Source organism: Lepidochelys olivacea, assembly GCF_965140295.1.
Source record: "Lepidochelys olivacea isolate rLepOli2 genome assembly, chromosome: 1".
NCBI lineage: Eukaryota > Metazoa > Chordata > Testudines > Cheloniidae > Lepidochelys > Lepidochelys olivacea.
The window spans coordinates 330458525-330475272 of NC_140411.1; the positions used below are offsets into that span (position 1 = coordinate 330458525).

At 41.9% G+C, this 16748-nt stretch overlaps 1 protein-coding gene across 2 annotated transcripts in view; it reads left to right on the forward strand.

Annotated features, from left to right (window-relative positions):
• RSBN1L (round spermatid basic protein 1 like) overlaps window positions 1–16232 on the forward strand; it is a 94521-nt gene extending 78289 nt beyond the window's left edge. For both annotated transcript variants that reach the window (XM_084616658.1, XM_084616659.1), the window contains 2 exons: window positions 14994–15102; window positions 15190–16232. In XM_084616658.1, coding sequence (XP_084472784.1) covers window positions 14994–15102; window positions 15190–15843 — 763 coding nt within the window. In that variant the 3' untranslated portion in view covers window positions 15844–16232. The remainder of the gene's footprint in view (window positions 1–14993; window positions 15103–15189) is intronic.
• Window positions 16233–16748: the final 516 nt, after the last annotated feature.

Consider the following 16748-nt stretch of genomic DNA (forward strand, 5'->3'; position numbering starts at 1 on the left):
GCCTAGGTCAGGGCGGGGCAATGGTGAGTCAGGCTCTCCCACTCCACTGTGTCCCAGCCTGGGGCCCTAGCAGCAGCAGCAGACCCACTCTGCTGCGTCTGTCCACAACACACTGACATGGGTTTTTGCAGTGCTGCGGCCAGATTAGGTCGGCTGCCTCCGGGCTACTTCCAGACTCCCACTCTTGAGTACATGGGTCGGGGAGTGTCCTTGGAGGACCAGCACCATGGGTTCCTTGGGATAGCTGGCAAGGGGCAGACTCAGCACCTCCTCCTAGTAGCTGGCGCAGGGAAGGTCGGGCCAGTCCTTGGATTTACCGCAGGCCGGTGGGGTTTCCCAATCGCGAGCTAGACCGGAGGCGTCTGGCCTCCCCAGCAGCTGCTCTCCCTGTGAGCTCTGAGGACGGGCCTTTATACTTCCAGGGCAACGCCTGACCATCTGGAAGGCGGGCTCAGAGCTCCCTGGCTCCGCCAACTCTGGTGTCCAGCAGGACTTGTCTCTCTCTGGGGCGGCAGGGAACCACACCGCCTCACTACATTCATCAAAACATTTTGCATTTAAAACTGATTAATTAAATAAAGGAAATTTAATTCTAGCCAGTGAATTGACTTTTTTTTTTTTTTTTTTTTGGATAGCATGTGCCAAATTTTCAAAGGTATATAGATGCCTGAAGTTGCAAAGAGATGCAATTTTCGAAAGAGCCTAAGTAGGTTAGGAAACTAACTCCCAGTTTGAAAATTTGAAAATCACTCTAAGCACCTATTTATATCTATAGGCACCTATATACCTCTTAAAGTCTGACCCCGTATCTTCCATGTTTTAAGAATTAGTAGGTATCCTCTTCTTCTTCATGTATCTACAGACATCTATTCCACTCAGGTGTGCACATGCCCAGCAAACCAAAGCCAGAGAACTTTGCTTAGCAGTACCCTTTGGCCCTTGTAGCCCTTCCCAAGGCTATTTAAGTCCAATGCCATATCGACCCCACTCAGTTCCTTCCTGGCTTGAGTTGGAGCATTCTGTGTGGTATTTACCTCTCACTTGTGGTGTTAACTCAGAGTTTTCGGGGGGGGAGGGTTGTATATAATTAGTAGTAATACCCTTAGTGTTCAATTAGTTAGATTAATAGTTTTGTTTTTGCCTGGTGCAGTGCCTTCTCCAAGTTGCAAGAAGCATGTCTCATGTGGGGTAGCCATAACCAATAACGATCCCCATACTCATTGCTTTTTGTGCCTGAGGAAGGGGCATATTTAAATACTCCATATGCAAGTCTTTCACAAAGAGGACACTGTAACTAGAGACTTGCGCCTAAAGCAGCCCCTGATAGAGCAAGCCATGAGGCCCATTATGGTTCCAGAACCAGATCATCTGGCCTCTTAGAGGCCTTTGGTGCTGCTGAGACTCTTCTCCAAGGAGGAGAAGAGACTGTTACCTTTCCTCTCATCCCCTGAGAAAGAAGACTTATAAAACTGACCATAGTCATTCTAAGGTTCAGGGAGATTCTTTATCCTTTTCTAAGTGGGGTGCTGGCCGCAACCAGGTTTCCTTGAGTACACAGGATAGAGCAGGGCACTTTACCCACTCTCCAGTGTTATGGTAAGATCGTTTACAGCACCGTATTGTCGACTTGGTACCATTAGTAGAGCGGCTGTTGAATCTGGTACCAACAACGTGGGTCTCAACACTGACCATACTGACTCCACAGGCTTTTCAAGCACCTGCAGATTTACTCTGCCTTTCTGTGCTGGACTCACCTGTGATACAGGAGTCTTCAGCTGTGGCTGTGATCTTTGGACCGTCTGGGTTGGTTGCCTCAGAATACAGGCTGTTGCAAGTGTTGTCTCTGGCACCATTTAAGAATCAGGCTGCAGAGACAAGACCACTCTCCTTGTTGGCACTGAGGGAACTCTTGTATACTGATTCCATCTTCAGCCCTCAGAGACAATGTTGGCTTCTACAGGTCTGATACGGGCTGGAGCTACGAATGCAGTACATGCGTCTACTTTGATACCAATGTCTATTCCAGTATTGAGTGTTAGTGCTGCCTTAATGACACTGCCAATATTCAAGGCACTGACTGCTCTGCCTTCTTCTGTGCCCATATACTGTGCCGATGAGTCAGTCAGGACATGTGATGGCTCCACCAGGCATGGCTCTTCCATCCCCTTTGGATTGTTTGGAGGGTTCCTTGCGTTCAAGTTCAGAGTCAGCTTCCACTTTTTCTTCATCCATATACCAAGCTCGAAAGTCTTCAAGATCTTTAGGGGATCATGATTAGTACCAGGATCGGTACCATTTTTGCAATAGAGTTAGGGGTTCATAGCCTAGTTCCTACTGGCCCCCAATGCCATGTCTATTTCCTCCATGGCATTCATGCAGTCATTCCAGGGCATGATCATCAAACCCTCTTCCTGTCTCGCCTCCTGACCCAACTAGGCTGGAGATGCATACTGAGATGGCGCTCTCTGAGCTGATTCATCTGAGCAGGAGTAAGCAGGATCCCAACAGAGCCCACTGGCCCCACTGTCCTTTTCATCTTGTTCATAGGACAGTTCCACTCTACCAGGTTCCTCCCCTCCTGTGCCTGAGGATTTTAAGTCGTATCAAGATCTTCTAAGGTGAATGAATACAACTTTGGGCATTCAGGCAGTTTTTTCAGGACAATACCCATACATGAGTAGATATTCTCCAGTGTTCAGTTCCAGAGAGTAGGTCTTCCTGTAAATGAAGCACGTTGGCATACCCCAGTTTTCTTACTGCCCACAGCGAAGTGCGCTGACAAATGGTATTATGTCCCTATGCAGGGTTTTGAGTGCTTCTTCTCACATCCAGCCCTTAACTCTTTGGTTGTAATGGCCGTAAATGACAGATAGTGAAGGGAGATTTAAGTCAGTGCTGAAAGACATAGTCTAAAACAGGGATGGGCAAACTTTTTGGCATGAGGGCCACATTGGGTGCGAAACTGTATGGAGGACTTGGTAGGGAAGGCTGTGCCCCCCAAACAGCCTGGCCCCTGCCCCCTATTCGCCCCCTCCCACTTCCCATCCCGACTGCCCCCTCCTGGGACCCCCCTCCCCAAACTGTCCCCCGGGATCCCACCCCCGATCCAACCCCCCCCCCCGTACCCTGACTGCCCCAACCTATCCACACCCCTGCCCCTGACAGGCCCCCAAGGACTCCCATGCCCTATCCAACCCCTCCTGTTCCTTGACCCCTAACCTCCCCAAAACCTCCACCCCATCCAACTGCTCCCTGTTGCCTGACTGCCCCCAGGACCTCCGCCCCAACTGCCTCCCTGCTCCCTGACTGCCCCCCGCCCCAACTGCCCCCTGTCCACTGACTAACCTGGCAGGCACTATCAAAGTATGATTTGTAAATTGGGAGACTATGTACAAATGTACAGATAAATTACCAGAATCCTCCAGAGAAGAGTTTAATGTTTGCATTGAGGAAGGCTGTCTAATCACTAAGACATCTCTACAATCAGCACTGGATATGGCGGATGCCTCCAATATTATGGCCTCAGCTGAAATAATGAGAAGAGCTTTGTGGTTATGGAACTCTGGCATAGCCCCTGAGGCCCAACCAAGCATGGAGGATTTACCAATTGATGGATTGGTTTTTGTTTTCAGAGAAAACTGGAGAGACATTACACTCTTAAAAAAAAAAAAAAAAAAAAGACTCTCAAACTACTTTAGGTTCATTGGGAGTGTATACCTCAGCGATAGAGATGTCACTCGGGGAGTCAGCAACAATAGTAGCAACATTACCGACTACATTTCCAGTGGTACTTCCAGCATTCGGCTTATCGAGATAGAGAGCAGGACTTCTCCAGGAAAAGACATCAGTCGCAAAGGAGAAGGCCTTGTCATTCTAATGTCAACCAGCCAGATCATCCTCTACCAGCTTTGGGCAAGCAGTTAATTTGACTCTCCTATTGAAGGCAGCATTCTACGTGAGATCTTCTTGATTGTATCTGGACAGCCTCTCCTGTTTTTTCAGTGATTGGGAAGCAATAGCCAATCACAAGTTGATCCTAAGCACTGTGAGTTCAGGTTATGCCGTCCAATTCCTGTCCATACCTCTTTCCCACCCACCTATCTCCTTTCTTTTCAGGGACAACTCTTGTGAGTCACTGTTCGTTCAGCAGATCCAGACTCTCTGTGCTTTGGAAGCCATAGAGGAAGTTCCCTGTCAGCACTGAGGAAAGGGGAGCACTGCTACTTTTGATGCCCAAGCCCATGTTTTCCTGTACCTAGACAATTGGCTAATGAAGGGCAAATCAGAAGATCAAGTCCTCCATCATGTCCAGCTCATGTTAGATCTGGGGCTGATTTTAATCAAAGAAAAGTCAACGTTTAATTCCAACACAAAAAATCAAGTTAATTGGACCCTACTAGACTCTACGAGTGTGAGGACCTTTCTCCCTCAAGACAATTCAGAACAATTAATCACCTATTTGTACCTTCAGTCTCATGCTTCAGCTACAGTCCATGTGTGCCTGAGAGTTGCCAACTTTGGTTGGATGAATTCCTGGAGATTTCATCATATGACATAATCTTTAATTAAAGCTTATAATTCCTGGAGACTCCAGAACAATCATGGAGGGTTGGCAATCCTATTACTATGCCATGTGGCTCCAGCATGCAAGATTGTGCCTTCATCCTCTTTAGTTGTGGTTGAAGTTGCCTATCACCTGAATTGTTAGTCTTTGGACAGCCTTGTGTGAGTGCCACCAGCAACTCTGGAGACCCTGCAGTGGTGGACAAATCAGATCAGTGTTTGTGAAGGTGTTCCCTTTGACCATCCTACACAATAGGTTGGCGAGAACATCTGGAAACATTGAAAGTTTGAGGTTTGTGGACAGAACAGGAAGCATCTCTTCATATAAACATCCTGAAGCTTCAAGCCATTTGCAATGAGTGCCATGTCTTTTGGACACAGATCAAGGGCACAGTGGTTCATATCCTCACCAACAATACCACCGCAATGTATCATGTGAACAAGCATGGAGAAGCCCACAACAGCCAACTTTGTCAGGAAGCAATGAAGTTTTGGCAATTGTGTATCAGGGAAGACGACATTCTCACAGCTGCTCACTTGCCAGATGCTCAGTGTCACTTGGCTGATCACCTCAGCAGGAACTTTTCCCAGAATCTCTGAAGAGTGGCGTGCTGTCAAAGACAAGAAGTGTAGTCAGTTTTTGCTCCTGAGCAGGTTTCAGTCCAGCCTTATTAACTGACCCCTTCCATTTGAATTGCAGATTGGCACTGATGTATGCCTTCTTCCCCACTCATTCCCTAGATGATTCTCATGCTGGAGCTGGATCATGCCAAGATGATACTCATTGCACCAGCTTGACCGAGACAGTGCTAGTTTTCCAGCCTTCACAGATTTATTTTCCTCATTCCTGACCTGCTGACACAATGCCACCGTCAGATATGGTATCCAATGCTGAGCAGTCTGTACCTGATGGCATGTATGCTGCATGGTTAGATGAGCAGGAAGAACAATATTTGCAAGCAGTGCGGCAAGTACTGCTTAATAGTAGAAAACTTTCTACTAGGGCTACCTATTTGGCTAAGTGGGAAGTGTTTTTTGGTTTGGTCAGAATTCAGCCAACGCTAGTATGTATTCAAGACATTTTGGATTACCTGTTGCATCTTAAGTTCTCAAGTCTGTCGCTCAGCTTGTTGAGGGTCCACTTAGCAATGATCTTAACATTATATCCTCTGATCCAAGGGAAGCTGGTATTTTTCAATTGCATTGTAGTTAGATTTCTGAAAGGTCCACCTCTTTCCACTTGTAAAAGAATAGATTCCTTTGTGGGACCTCGATACTGTACTGGCTGCCCTCATGGGTCCTCTGTTTGAGCCCCTAGCCACTTGCTGTGTCTCTACTGTGCCAAAAGACAGCTTTTCTTGTTGCCATAACTTCTACAAGGAGGGCTACTGATTTGCAGGCCTTCATGGCACAGCCTCTGTATCTGATCAGTTTTTCGAAGACCAGGTATCCTAAGTTTTTGTCTGAAGTGGTGTCACACTTTCACCTTAACCAAACCATATAGTTACCTGTATTTTTTCCTAAGCCTATCTCAAATGCAGATGAGCAGTGACTTCATTCCTTGGTGATTTCTGCACACGCTGTTTCCAGATGAATTACCACAGCATATGGGGTAACTCAGTCCAGACCTCCATGGCCACAGAGACTGGTGGTTCATTTGACAAGGGATCAAGCGCCGTTTGTTGTGCTTCTTAGTGACTTTTCTATATTGGACTTTTGCAGGGCCACTACCTGGTCTTCCACACACATTTTTACGAAGCATTATGCTATTACGACAGCATCTAGATCAGACACAGAATTTGGACAGGCAGTTCTAGCAAGAATTTAAGAAGACTCTGAGCTACACTTCCATTCGTTACTTGAGTCACCTGAGTGGAATACACATCTGCAACTGCTTGAAAAAGGAAAAAAATGGTTTACCTGTGCTGTAACAATTGTTCAAGATATAGGTGCAGAGGTTTATTCCAGGACCTATCCTCTCTGCTTGGAGTCTTCCATCTTAAGATTCTGGTGCGAAGAAACTCAGGGGAGTCAGGGTGGTGCCACCCTTAAATAGCCATGAGAGGGGCTATGAGGACCAGTGGATGTGAGTGGAGTTCCCAGTGGTACGGTTAAGCAAAGTTCTCTAAAGCTTCAGTGTGCTGGGCATGCACATACCAGAATGCAATACATGTCTGCACCCACATCTCAGAGAACAACAGTTACCCTACACCTGTTTTTATTCATAGATGAAAGAGTAAAACTAACTTTCTTGCTTTTTCAACTCCCATTGGTTTCTCGGTTTTGAATAACTAGTCCAAATAAAGAAAATATTCTCTCTACACCTGCTAGATAAGCTGAAACCAAAAATAATTAAGGCTAAAGCTTTTCTCCACAACAGAAACTGAAAATACAGACACTTGGAAAAAATGTAAATACCACCTGTTCCTTCATTATGAACACTGAATATGATTTAGTTAGTTAATGCAGTACATGACATTGTAATACGTTTATAAAGCTTGAGTTGGCCTCAGAAGATGTTTTCCCCAAGCTCTGTGTATAGTTTAAAAAGCAGCACCCTTTAACTTCTTAAACTTTGAGTAGGGGTCATTAATGCAGCATATTTTTTATTTACTTAAAATGATGTTAATAATTATAGTAAGTTTAGGCCCTGACATAGGTTGTCATGATTTCAAATTTAATTTTAAATAGGTTTGTTTATTTATCATCAGACTTTATCTACCCTGCTGCCTCTGGAACTTGGAAGCCAGAGAGGCTGCTGAGCAGCCAGGAATCCTGGTCATCTGTACATTGCACACAGTGATGGAATTTGTTCTTCCAGTTTTCTTTTTAAATGGTTTATTCCCAGTGAATAAACATCCTTAATAACTGGTTCTATAGTTAAAAAGCATTATCTGTCAGTTATGGTGTGACAGGCATTTCAGTTTGGTCCTTTGTGTTGCACATCAATTGCTTCTATTCCATGTTGGCATGTATGCTGCCCAGTGATTGTTCATCAGAAGTCCAAATTTTATGTTTCTGTTGTTTCTAACGTTTAAACAAAAAAAATGCGTAAAAATACCTTTCAGGCCACCTTAATGTGTCATGAAACAAAAGAACAAACTGACGACTCCAATTTATCTAAAATCCTTTTGCAGGTCATCTTTAAGCTTCTATCAGGGAAAGAAGGCAAGTATGTATGCAGCTTTGTGGGAGGGGAAGAAACGTACCTTTACCCAGAGTGCCTAAATATCCTAGGTAATATACTGTGTTGGGATTCCAATGTCCTCAGTGTAATCCTTTTCCGAAATAGAACGATCAAAAAGAATAATCCTTCATCCACTGTTGTCTTTGATACCTTTCTGCATCTTGTCCAGTACATCTCAAGCTATGCATTTTTTGCCAGAGGGAACTTAGGCATTAGCTGTATTGTCTTATTTCTAGATTATCCTTATGCAGCAGTTGGTAATGTTCAGGTGGCAAGATGGCAATGGAGTTGACAGCTTGATAAGATAATAGAAGAATATTCATTCATGGATTTTTAAGGCCAGAAGTGATTATTATGGTTATCTAGTTTGACTTCTTGTTTTGTATGATACAATATGCACAAAATTCAAAGTTGACCTGCAGAAGAGTTTGAGAATTGGGTGTTTACCTTTTGTGTAACACTTCATTTTAAAAAAATCAGCTTGTCTTTCTTCCTTTTAGAAAGATCAGGAATATTATGTTGTGCCATGTATTCTCTGGTTTTGTGAAAGGATTTCTTGGAATTTATGAACTCTTCATATTTAACTGAAATAGTGGGAGTATTTGAATCTTTAACAAAGATATCCTTTCTCCCACGTGCTCATTATCATTAGAATTGTAAACGTTAATAAAAACAACTTAAAACAGCCGAACAAATTTCTTTCCTTTTAAGTTACTCAGTTTTCAGTCTTGAGATTTCACTAGTTATTCAGTCACCATAGTGTCTTTCAGGGTAGACAAGACCTGAATTTCTGAAGAGGCAGTAAAAAAATAATCTTTTTGGGGGAAGAGACAGAACATTAAACTTCCATAGCTTCATTATACATCATTAAGAGAAAAAAAAAGTATAAAAATCCTATTTTTTTCTTTTCAAGCTATCTATAACGTTTTTAGATTTATTCCATTGTTTGGTTTATTTACTTGGCTATACACAAATTTACTAAAAAGCACCCATCAAATTCTCTAGGCAACCTTGACAGACTTTTTAAAACACACAAATAAATAAACAGACTTGCCATTTCTCCCAGATATATTAACCCAGCAAGAACAAAATAATTACATACACAAAAAACTGCATTAAAGAATGTTAATATTGCAAAGTCAAGCACTCAAAGATCAGGAAATGCCAGAACTGAGGTTGCCTGTGGGATTTTCAAAGTTTATAACTTGGTGGCCTTGGGTGGATTTTTCACGGGGACAGTAAGGGTATGTCTACACTGCAATGTAAGCCCAGGATTAGTGGAACTCAAGTCAACTGACCTGTGTTAGAAAACCCTGGACTTCGGGTCAAAATACAATATAGACACTCACGTTAAGAGTTTTCTAACCCTTGCTCAAACCTAGGGCTCTAGCATCCATGCTGCAGTGCACAGACCTCAGTCAAAGTAACCACATCTGAATCCTTAGTGTTTCCCTCCCACCCCACCCCCCAAATGTGGCTGTTCTAGCCCTAGGACTGTGGTACATGGTGTGGAGTAAAGTTTTCCCACACTGCATGTTACCAGGAAGCAACTTGCTTTGCAAAAGGCTTGGTCAGTTTGTGCTCCATTGCAAACCCAGGAGGCTCTCTGATAGTGTGCTTGCAGATCAGAGATCAGAGGAGAATGGATTAACACTGACCTGCACTGCTGACTTTTGGAAATCGGGGGAGGGACTTCCATTGTCAGTAGTTTGTTTGGATAGAAAGGACTAAGGAAGTTGTCCCGTGGAATTGTGGGATTCTTCCGACTAATTCCTGGAATCTAAGTCAAGCGGGGCTGCATCTACACTGCAAAGCAACAGGACTCGGACCCTGGGTTCTGGCTTAACTCGAGCTCAGAACTTCCAGCTCTGCAGAGTCTGAGTCCTGGGTTAGCACAAATGCAGTGTAGACGCAAGTGGGTTAGGCTTGAGCCTGAGCTGAAGCATCGGTTTACGTTGCAGTGTAGATATACACCAAAAAATACCTCTCTGACTCTAGAACAGTGATTTTCAACCTTTTATTATTTTCGGACCCCCAAAAGATTTCAAATGGAGGTATGGATCTCCTTTGGAAATTCAGCTCGTGTCTGCAGACCTCTCCCATAGCAGAAAAACTAACTGGACAGAATTCAACTATAAATGTTGCACATGCTCAGCACGGCATTTGACACAGTGTGAGAAAGGGGCTAAACTGTGGGCTTTTATGGTAATGACAACACTTCCGGGTTTTGACCTGTAGCTCAAGGTGTTCACATAATTTTCATCAGAAAAATGGAATGCCTTTTCTGGGATCTGAAATCATAGTCACCTTTCGTGGACACTTAGACATAGTCTGCAGACCCCAAGTTGAAAACAGGGTCTTAAAATGGGAAATGTTGGGCAACCTTAACTACAGGTGTCATAGCCTATAGAAATTACAGCATTGTTAGAAAAATGATTAAAGACTGAAATGAGCTTCCAATAAAGCATTCTCTTCTTTTAAATCTTTTTGTACTTTTCTCTAACGAAATTACTTAGGTATTTGTTTTTAAAATTTTTATACTTTGTAAAAGAAAACATCAATCTTTTTGATGAAACATGAAAGTTGAGCTAAACCACAAGTCAGAAAAATGAATTAAAATTAATTCTGCCCTGTTGCATGTGTAGGGGTGTGTGTACACATCCACATTGTGACAGATGTCTCATTACATGAACACAAAGCTTATTTAGTAATACATAAATCTACTGAACATTTTGAAAGGCTTTAGAAAGAGAAACAGTTGATGCTTTGAATTGCAGATTGTCTATTTTGAGTAGTTGTATAATGAGATCATGTAAATGCATAAAGTAACAAGATAAAGTTAAGGCCACTATAGGAACCTTAGCATTGAGTTGTCTGAATTTTTAAATTGTGCAAAAATATTGTCTCTCTTTTCATTTCACTCTCAAGTTTATGATGCTCAGGAGTGAGGTATAAAAATGTGACTTCATTTGTATCTGAGAATGGAGATGACACTTCTTCATTTTGACTGACTAACTTGTAACAATTAGAGGTATCCAAAGAGTCAGAACGTAATTCAGTTCTAAATATTAATGGATTAATTATTGTAGTAGGGCTATTTTGATTGAAGGATGCTTGTAGGTGCTTTTCACATCTTGTATATTTAAAAAGTTGGCTAAAGTGTCAGAGCCACAGGCAGTTGCTCTTTTTATTTTTAATGCATGTATGTGATCACATTTCTTTCAAATTCAAATCATAGAACCATAGGGTTAGAAGGGGCCACAGTGGTCATCTAGTCTAATCCCCTACCAAGATTGAGGATTTGTTGTGTCTAAACCATCGAAGACAGATGGCTATCCAACCTCTTTTTGAAAACCTCCAGTGACGGAGATTCCATGATTTCCCTAGGCAATTTATTCCATTGGAAGTTTTTCCTGAGATTTACTCTAAATCTGCTATGCTGTAGTTTGAACCTATTCCCCTTTAGTCCTGCCCTCTGTGGCAAGGGAGAACAGTTTTTCTCCATCTTTCTTATGGAAGCCTTTCAGGTTATCTGAAGACCGCTATCATGTTCCCCCCTCAGTCTCCTCTTTTCCAAACTAAACAGATTCATTTCTTTCAGCCTTTGCTCATATGGCTTGCATTCCATCCCTTTGATGATTTTTGTCACTCACCTCTGAATACTTTCCAGTTTCTCTACATCCTTTCTTATACATTGGTGACCAAAATTGGACACACTACTCCAGCTGAGGCCTAACTAGCACTGAGTGGTACTATCGCCTCCTGTGACTTGCATGCTATACCTCTGTTACTGCAACCCAAAATTGCATTTGCTTTTTTTGCAACAGCATCGTATTGTTGATTCATGTTGAGGTTGTGATACACCACAACTCCCAGATCCTGCTCAGCTGTGCTGAGGCCAAGCCCGTTATCCCCCATTCTGTATTTGTGCATTTGGTTTTTCTTCCCTAAGCATAGCACTTCACATTTGCTTTTGTTGAAGTTCATTCTGGTGTCTATAGACCAATTCTCCAATTTATCAAGATCCCTTTGAATTTTAGTTCGGTTCTCCAAAGTGTTTGCATCCCCCCAACCCCCTCCCCCGCCATCTACAAATTTGATTAGTATGCTCTCTTTTCCTACATCCAGATCATTAATAAAGATGTTAAATAACACCGGACACAGAACAGATCCCCATAGGACCCCACTTCAGACCTCTTTCTAATCTGACATCATTCCATTAATAGCTACTCTTTGTTGTTTAACCAATTATGTATCCCCTTAATGGTAATTCTACAAAGCCCATGTTTCTCCAGCTTACTTATGAGAATGTGATGTGGGACTGTGTCAGAAGCCTTGCTAAAATCCAGGCATCTTATGGCCACCGCATTCCACCTGTCCACCAAACCAATAATCTTGTCAAAGATGGAAATCAGTTTGGCATGATTTGTTCTTGGTAAATCCATCCTGGCTGCTAGAGATCACCCCTTCATCCTCCAGGTATTTGCAAATGGAATATTTTATACAAGTAGGTTCCCAGGTATCAATGTCAGGCTGACTGGTCTTCAGTTCCCTGCCTCCTCCTTTTCAAAGATGGACACTACACTAGCCCTTCTCCAGTCATCTGGGACCTCTCCTGTCATCCAGTTTGTGTTGTAAGCTTTGGAAATTCTCATTAGAGTACTGTCAGTATCTAAATTTCATAAGGGAACATCCTAGTTTAGCACAGAATTTATAATTTGGTGTCTTAATGTAATGATGGAGGTTACATACCTGACTAACTCACTATTCTGTTAAAACAAACAAACAAAACCAACTGTTCAGATTCTTTAGTTTCATCGCTGAGATTGTAAATTATTGAAGAAAAACAGCACATGGCCTAAACATTTATCTCAGTTTTAAATTAACTGTAATTTTTGGTCTGCCAACTCTTTAGAACTTAGAGTAGCCCCATGTGTTAGTCACCAAGTAATTAGAAACAAAGATGAATTAAAGGGACACAATCAGCTTGTGTTTTGTTTTGTTTTTTAAATAATTGACTTTTTTGAAGTCCCAGGTGTTTCAGCACCTATTAAATATATTTTGAATAAAAAACAAAAACTTTTTTTATATAAGGTGTTTTCGCCTCCCCTATTCTTCAGTAGTCTTTACAGAAGAGAGAAACAATTAAAATAACTGTTAGGTTGGTGTTCCTTAGACTTCTGAAAGTTGAGCCCTCCTTCAGAAATCGGTTATGCCCCTCTTCAACTATGCCATGTTAGCGGGGCCTTAGGGGGAAACTTGAACTGACAGTTTTCCATATCTTCATCTGCCCACTTCCACAGCAAGTGCCTTGCAACCCTGCAAGGGAGATGCACTTTGTGTATCTGACAATACTTAATGCAGTTTTTCCCATCGCCCAGGGAAGATGTTTTCAATAACTTACAGTTATCCTGTTAATTGCAACTCCAGTATGCACAACATTTTACACCAGAAATGGTTTTCAGGTAGGCATTGTTCCTATACATATTTCCGCAACCAGTCACTTCATATTATTACAGAATAGAGCAGACACTTCAACAATTACGTTTGTCTTTAATATATGCCTAAAACCTTCTACTGAATCCCCTTTCCCATCAGTGTAATATTTGAATATCATCCAATTCCTCTCATCCTTTCTACCCTATAGGAGAAATAGCATGAGTAGCTTGTGAGTGGGTGTGTGTGCGTGCGTATGTATGCTGTTGAAGGAGAGCTGAGTTTTGGATTCAGATGTGAAAGTAATAAGGAACATGGTAAGTCTTGCTTTTTGTGAGAGTGGGTTCCGTTATCTGGGGTCCAGCACCTGTGAAAATTCTCTCCTGTGTTCTTGAGCCTCTTCCCTATGGTTGACAGTTTTATGGTTCTAACTGAATGATGCAGCTATTGTAGGAAGTCATGGTTGTGGGATGAGAGGTGAACTTTCATGGAGGGTTTTGAATATTGGGAGAGAAATGAGGAACTGGACTCTGAATTCAACAGGGAGCAGAAGAAAAGAGCAGAGCAAGGCACTCACAGCAACTTGAGTTGCTGTATTCATTGTGTAGCTTCATTCTATTTATGAGTGAGTTATAGTAATCAAATCCTAGAGGTCACAAATGCATGGATCACTGTGGCCAGGTCTGTGTTTGATGTACAATCTTCTGGCCAGTTGCCAATAGAAATGAGTGGATTTTTGCAGGCTTGGCTCTTTGGACTCTGCTACTGTGTGACCAAAGGACCCTGCAGCTGCAGAAACAATGAGGAGTCCTTGTGGCACCTTACAGATTAACAAATTTATTTGGGCATACGCTTTTGTGGGCTAAAACCCACTTCATCAGATGCATGGAGTGGAAATGCCCAAATAAATTTGTTAGTCTATAAATTGCCACAAGTATTCCTTGTTGTTTTTGCTGATACAGACTAACACGGCTACCACTCTGAAATTTACACCTGCTGATTGAATTAATCTGAGGTTATCTCCCCCCACTAGGGGGGAATGTTATAAAGAAGATAAGTTCTTCCCTCTTTCGAGCATTACCTCAGTCTTGCATAGATTCAGTTTTGTCCTGCTACTTTCATCCAGGTGATGATTTCAGCTAGGCTTTGAGAAAGCTGGGAGATGATGCTGGGCACACTGGCATAAAGGAAATGTGGAGCTAGATGTTGACCATCAACTTTTAGTATCTCAGCCCATGTTATCTCTCCAGTTCTCCCAGAGGCTAAACAATATAGGGAAGATGATGGAACCTTATAGGGTTCCATAGGGGACAGCTTTTGAGATGAATAGTTGCCCACAAATAAGTGTCTCTGTTTGGCTAGAAGCATGTCAGAATATTTCTCTCCATCCCTAGGGCAACTTTAAAGGTAGGACACAAGTATTTGGCGATCTTCCTTCGTCATTGTACAGAAGGAAATTATTTATCAGAGCAACAAGTGCTCTGTCTGTACCATTCTCTAGCCTGACAGTCTATTAGTAGAACATGCTAGAACATCTAACCTCTGCCTTTCTTCATGATGAAAGACCGTCACTGTCGGTGGCACTGGTAGAAACTGGTTAACTGAATTATATTCCTGAAAGTGGTTAGTGTGGTGTTGCTGAAGAGTTAGTGACTAACAGGCTTTTTCAAATTTCTTTTCAAACTGGAGTTGTAAAATTCATTTTTAGATTATGTTTGCTTTGTTCTTGCTACAGAGACTAACAAAGTCTGTAGCAATTTAAATTGTGGCCCTGACTCTGCTTTTTTTTTTTTTTTTTTTTTGGTAGGCCTGAGCAACCTCGTATAACCAAAGATGTAATTTGTTTTCATGCTGAAGATTTCTTAGAGGTAGTTCAGCGAATGCAATTAGATTTGCATGAGCCTCCACTCTCACAGGTAAGCTTATTGTGAATTATTAATCATGAATATTTCTCATGTTTTAGAATAGATTTTTCATCTTTAATCTCATTTTTCCTCCTCCAGTGTGTCCAGTGGGTTGATGATGCAAAACTTAACCAACTGCGAAGGGAAGGCATTCGATATGCTAGGATTCAATTATATGATAATGACATTTATTTTATTCCAAGGAATGTTGTGCACCAGTTCAAGACAGTTTCAGCTGTATGCAGTTTGGCTTGGCACATTCGGCTCAAGCTATATCACTCAGAGGGAGAAGTTTCTCAAAATGCAAGCACCTATGAAGCAGGCACATCTGCAGACCCCATGTCTTCGGTTATTGGACTTCAGACTGACAATGTAATCTGTACAATAAGCAAAAATACCTCCGAAGACACCAAATTTTCAGATACTCTGCAAACTAAATATGTACAGCAGGAGTTCACACAGATAAAACATGAACTTATTGCATCTCACCGAATTAAAGAGGAATCCATGAATGTTAATCTCCCTGAGAAGACAATGGCACCTAATGATATGGAATGTCAGAATGTCAAAGGAAAATTGGATAATGTTGAATTGACAGGCTTTAAGTGTAAAGTGGACTCTAAATTTGAACCTGGCAATGACTTACAGGATAAGTTGTGCTCTGGAAGTCACATAAGTCTATATGATACAAGACAACAGGGTTCAACATATCCAAATCTGCATGGACAAAGAGAAGATGACTTTTTGTGCTAAATTTGTACATATCGTTTTAAATTCCTTTTTAAACTGAATGACGTAATAATGTAAAGATTCATAAATTCTGTGAGGCAAGCTTGTGACTTGCCCTCGCATCTGTTACAGAAAATAGTTTATGTAGCTTTGTAACATTCCTCAGTGCCTGTCCATAACTGTGAAGTATCAAAGCACTTAGGGCCAGATGCACTGTAAACACTGCAGGTTTAACATAAAGAAGTCTTTAAATAATTTGAGTTGTAGGTTTTAGAGTAGAGCTGACATTTAACATATATATTTTTTGTAAGATGAGCCAGAATTCTTTTTGACAATTCCAGGCTTTTCCATAGAGCTTATTTATACCAATTTTTTTCATTTTAAATGTGTCAGCACTGTAGTGTAAATAGCTTTTTTAAAAATCTTTTTAGTGTGATTTATACTGAAATGTGAGCCGCTTAATAAAGGTTCAGAATAACAAATTGGTTTTATTTTTGTGTCTGCAGAAAAGAACTCATTTAAACTGCCTCTTTAAACTGTTATGTTTCTACTTGTGCTGTACTTGTTGGAAGACCCAGTTGTACCCTTGCTTGTTTCTGGAGTGAGGAGCTGCAGCAGACAAACAGATAGCCTGGGGTATTCTGTATTTGTAAAGAAAGATCAGTCTGAATGCCCTCTACAGGACTACTTGCAGCTGCTTGTTAAAAGTGTACCATGCACTCCTTCCTGTCTGCTGGCAGATGAACAGGAGAGGCCCAGCCTTATACACAGTCCTTTAGTGTCTGGAATTCAACAGGGTCTCCTGTGTGCTCCAGGAGTACTGTCCGCAGCATTCTTTATCTCTGCAGGTGTGCTGGGAATAGGGAGTTTTAAGGCTTCCTTTTGCCCTCATTTTCTTTCCCCATGCATCTCACATGATTAGCCAGAAC